Source organism: Galeopterus variegatus, unplaced genomic scaffold, assembly GCF_000696425.1.
Source record: "Galeopterus variegatus unplaced genomic scaffold, G_variegatus-3.0.2 Scaffold648, whole genome shotgun sequence".
Taxonomy (NCBI): Eukaryota; Metazoa; Chordata; class Mammalia; order Dermoptera; family Cynocephalidae; genus Galeopterus; species Galeopterus variegatus.
This window is the reverse complement of record NW_007726759.1, coordinates 255,207-258,795: the sequence shown is the minus strand read 5'-3', so window position 1 is coordinate 258,795 and position 3,589 is coordinate 255,207. Positions and strand designations below refer to the sequence as shown.

General features: G+C 38.8%; 1 protein-coding gene across 1 annotated transcript; it reads right to left on the bottom strand.

The window, feature by feature from the left end:
• Positions 1-852: 852 nt before the first annotated feature.
• LOC103589093 (peroxiredoxin-6-like) lies at positions 853-1,475 on the bottom strand. The gene is given in 2 exon segments (XM_008570966.1): positions 853-926; positions 929-1,475. Coding segments are annotated over 2 exon segments (621 nt in total).
• Positions 1,476-3,589: the final 2,114 nt, after the last annotated feature.

The window sequence follows — 3,589 nt, the reverse complement described above, 5'->3', positions numbered from 1 at the left end:
GTGAAAGGCACATGGCACTTATATTGCTCACACCTCCTGATACACTCCCTGGCAGGCAAGGGGAGCCTTTTCTGGAGCCTCCACCTTTTGATAGAAATTTATTGCAAAATTTTTTATAGCAAAATATTTAAAGATCCCTCTGCCTGCTTTCCCTACTTAAGTTATCTACTAGTAAAGTACAGAATTAAAAAGTTTTTCTCAAGCTATGATCAAAACCCCGAATATTAAAGAACATCTTGGTTACTCTAAGTTCCTGGGATATATAATTAGATATTTATGAGGAAGTTGAACCTTCAAGTTCCGTTGATCTCCAGAATGGGTAACAGAAGAGAGGATATGATTAGGATAGCTAAAAGAAAAAAAAAAAGATACTCATTCTATGATGGAGCAAAGCAAGCTTTCTCAACCATCAACCAATGTGTTGATCTCCAGAATGGGTAACAGAAGAGAGGATATGATTAGGATAGCTAAAAGAAAAAAAAAAGATACTCATTCTATGATGGAGCAAAGCAAGCTTTCTCAACCATCAACCAATGCTACCTCATTGATCGCAAACCCTGCAGAGATCCAAGATTTGAGTCTCACATATAGAATATATTTGAAAGAGAGCCAGCAGAGATGAGATGTATGAACAGAATAGAATGCTGATGAAGGCACAGAGCAACAAATCTCAAGAAATTTTTAATGGCATTTTCATTTAATAAGCCAGTAGTATAGCAATTAACAATGCTGGCTGTGATCACACCAGCAAGTTATGGACTGGAATTGCTGCAGGAAAGTGTGATTGGCAGCTGGCATCCTCTGGCTCACTGTGCTAAGCCAGTGGTCCCAGCACCAACTTTCTAGAGAGACTTAAGGCTGGAGAGTATAGTGGAGATATTTCTTGCCAGGTGGGAGCTCTTTGATGATGACTCCTTTAGGGAAAGTTTTTTGGCTTCCTCTTCAGAGACCATTGGGAGGACCATCACACTATCACCATCCTTCCAATCAATCGGGGTGGCAACCCTCTTTTCCATTGTCAGCTGAAGAGAGATAACTACTCTGAGAATCTCATCAAAAATCCTGCCAGTGGTAGCTGGGTAGAGGATAGGAAGCTTCAGTTTCTTATCAGGACCAAAAATAATCACCACACGTGCTATCACAGGCATGCCCTTTTTGTCCTTCTCTGATGGGTCTAGCCTGCCCAACAGCATGGCAAGGTTCCAGTTTTTATCATTGATGATTGGAAAAGGTAACTTTTCTGTGGGCTCTTCACCATTATAAGAATTGATATCCTTGCTCCAGGCAAGATGGTCCTCCACACTGTCTATGGAAAGGGCAGTCAACTTAACATTGCTCTTGGCAAATTCTGGTGCCAGCTTTGCATCTCTGCCAAGCTCCATAGTGCACACTGGGGTAAAATCCCGAGGGTGGGAGAAGAGAATGCTCCATGAGTCTCCCAGAAAGTCGTGGAAATGGATGTGGCAGACATCCATTGGCCTAGAAGTTGGGAGCCTCGTCCCAAGAAGGAGACCTCTGGGCGTGGCTGAGGCAGTGACATGGTAGGATAAGGAGGAGCAGCCACAGCAGCAGCTAGCTGGCTGGCTCCAGAGATCTACATAGAATTTTAGAAAGAAAAGCATCATCTTGTCTACCTTTGTGTTACAAATAAGAAAATGAAGTTCCAGAGACTTTCACTGGCTTGAGTCTGTTAAGAGGCCTGGCATATGAAGAAACAGGGTTGCTTGAGCATGACTCCCACAATGTTCCACTGAGTCAGGCAATCCAGCCTCTTTGTCTCCCACACTGGGAAGCCATGCCTGATGAATTCTCTCAGAACTCTGTTCACTTCAGCTCAACATCAACTTATTTATGTCCCAAACTTTCACAAGATTTAATTGGGCATGAGGATTCTTTACCCTGTTTGCTTGTTTCTTGAACTCTGCAGTGATTTTATTCCCCAGCTTAAGCATTAGTTCCACAGAGGACATAAGTTTAGATCTTTATCCCAACTAAGCACCCAAAGACTTACCAGAAAGTGACTGCTAACAATTTCCATTAGAAAATTGGAAAAAAAGATCATTAGAAAATAGAAAAATAACAAATACAAATAAGCAATATGTTTATTAAAAACTGTTTAGTTAGTAATCAAAGAAATGTGAAATATAACAAAATGAGATAGTATCTGTTTAAAGTCCGTTTTGTGTTGCTATAACAGAAATACCTGAGACTGGGTAATTTACAAAGAACAAGAGGTTTATTTGGCTTAGGATTCTGGGAGAGCTGTATCTTTGGAGGCCTCACGCTGCTTCTACTCATGGCAGAAAGCGGCAGGCAGCTGGCAGATACAAGCAGATCACATGGCAAGAAGAAGCAAGAGAGAGAAAAGGGAGATGCCAGGGTCTTTTAAACAACCAGCTCTCACGTGGGAACTAATAGAGCGAGAACTCATTCATTAATCCCCCCACCTAGGGAGAGCATTAATCCATTCATGAGGGATCTGCCCCCATGACTCAAACAGCACTGCCACATGGGGATCAGATTTCCACATGAGTTTTGGTGGGGACAGCACATCCAAACTCTATCAGTATCTTTACATAAAAATTGTCAAAAGAATTTTTTCTTAAATTACCCAAGATTGTCAAGGTTGAGGGAAAACATGTATTTGCATGTCCTTTTAGGAATTATGCAACTTGGACAAATATTTTTGAAGAGAAATCTGGAACTTGTCTGAAACCTTATAAGCGTTCCTGCCATGTTTTTGACCCTTCTCTTGCTCTGTAAAACCTACATTTACATATTTATCAAATGAAATAAGGATAGTTATTACAAAGACATTTATCAGGATACTTTTCATAGGGAAAAATTTAGAAACTAGTTAAAATGCAAAATAGAAATATTGGCTAAATAAACTACTGCATGGCCATACAATGTAATGGTACCTAGCCATTATAATTATATTTTTAAGAATATGTATTTACATGAAAAGATGTTTATGTTACATTGTGCACTGGAAAAAAAGGATGATTATAATCCCAATTTTTGTTAAAAATACATACATATATCACCTATGGGTAAAAATCTCATCTTTCTTATATTCCTAGCATTTAGAGCTATACTTGGCTTATAGATAATATTTAAGTGACATTGAATAAATACATAGAAAAAAATGGAAATACATATGAAAAATCTGGATATACATTTGGCAAAATGGTAATATTTTGATTAGCGGCATTACAGTTCATTTTTTTCCTGTCTTGTTTACACTTGTTTTTATACAATAAACCCATGTAACCTTTATAATAAGCAAAAACATTTTTAATAAAAATACCACTGCTCAGTTAACATCATTTCATATCAAAGCAATAGTCACCATTTAACTCACTTTATCTGAGGTGCTGCTAATAATATCCAACTGAAGATGCTCATATCTGATTCCCTGTTTTCTTAGTGCTTCTGAGTAATTCTGGCATGACAGACCTCCACTGACAGCCATGCAAGGTATTATAGGATTACAGTTTTTAAGTGGCTTAGACTCTACATTCAGAATTTCCTGAACTCCTAAAGAATAACTGCCCACCCACAAACCACAATGTGCTCAGCTTGTCAA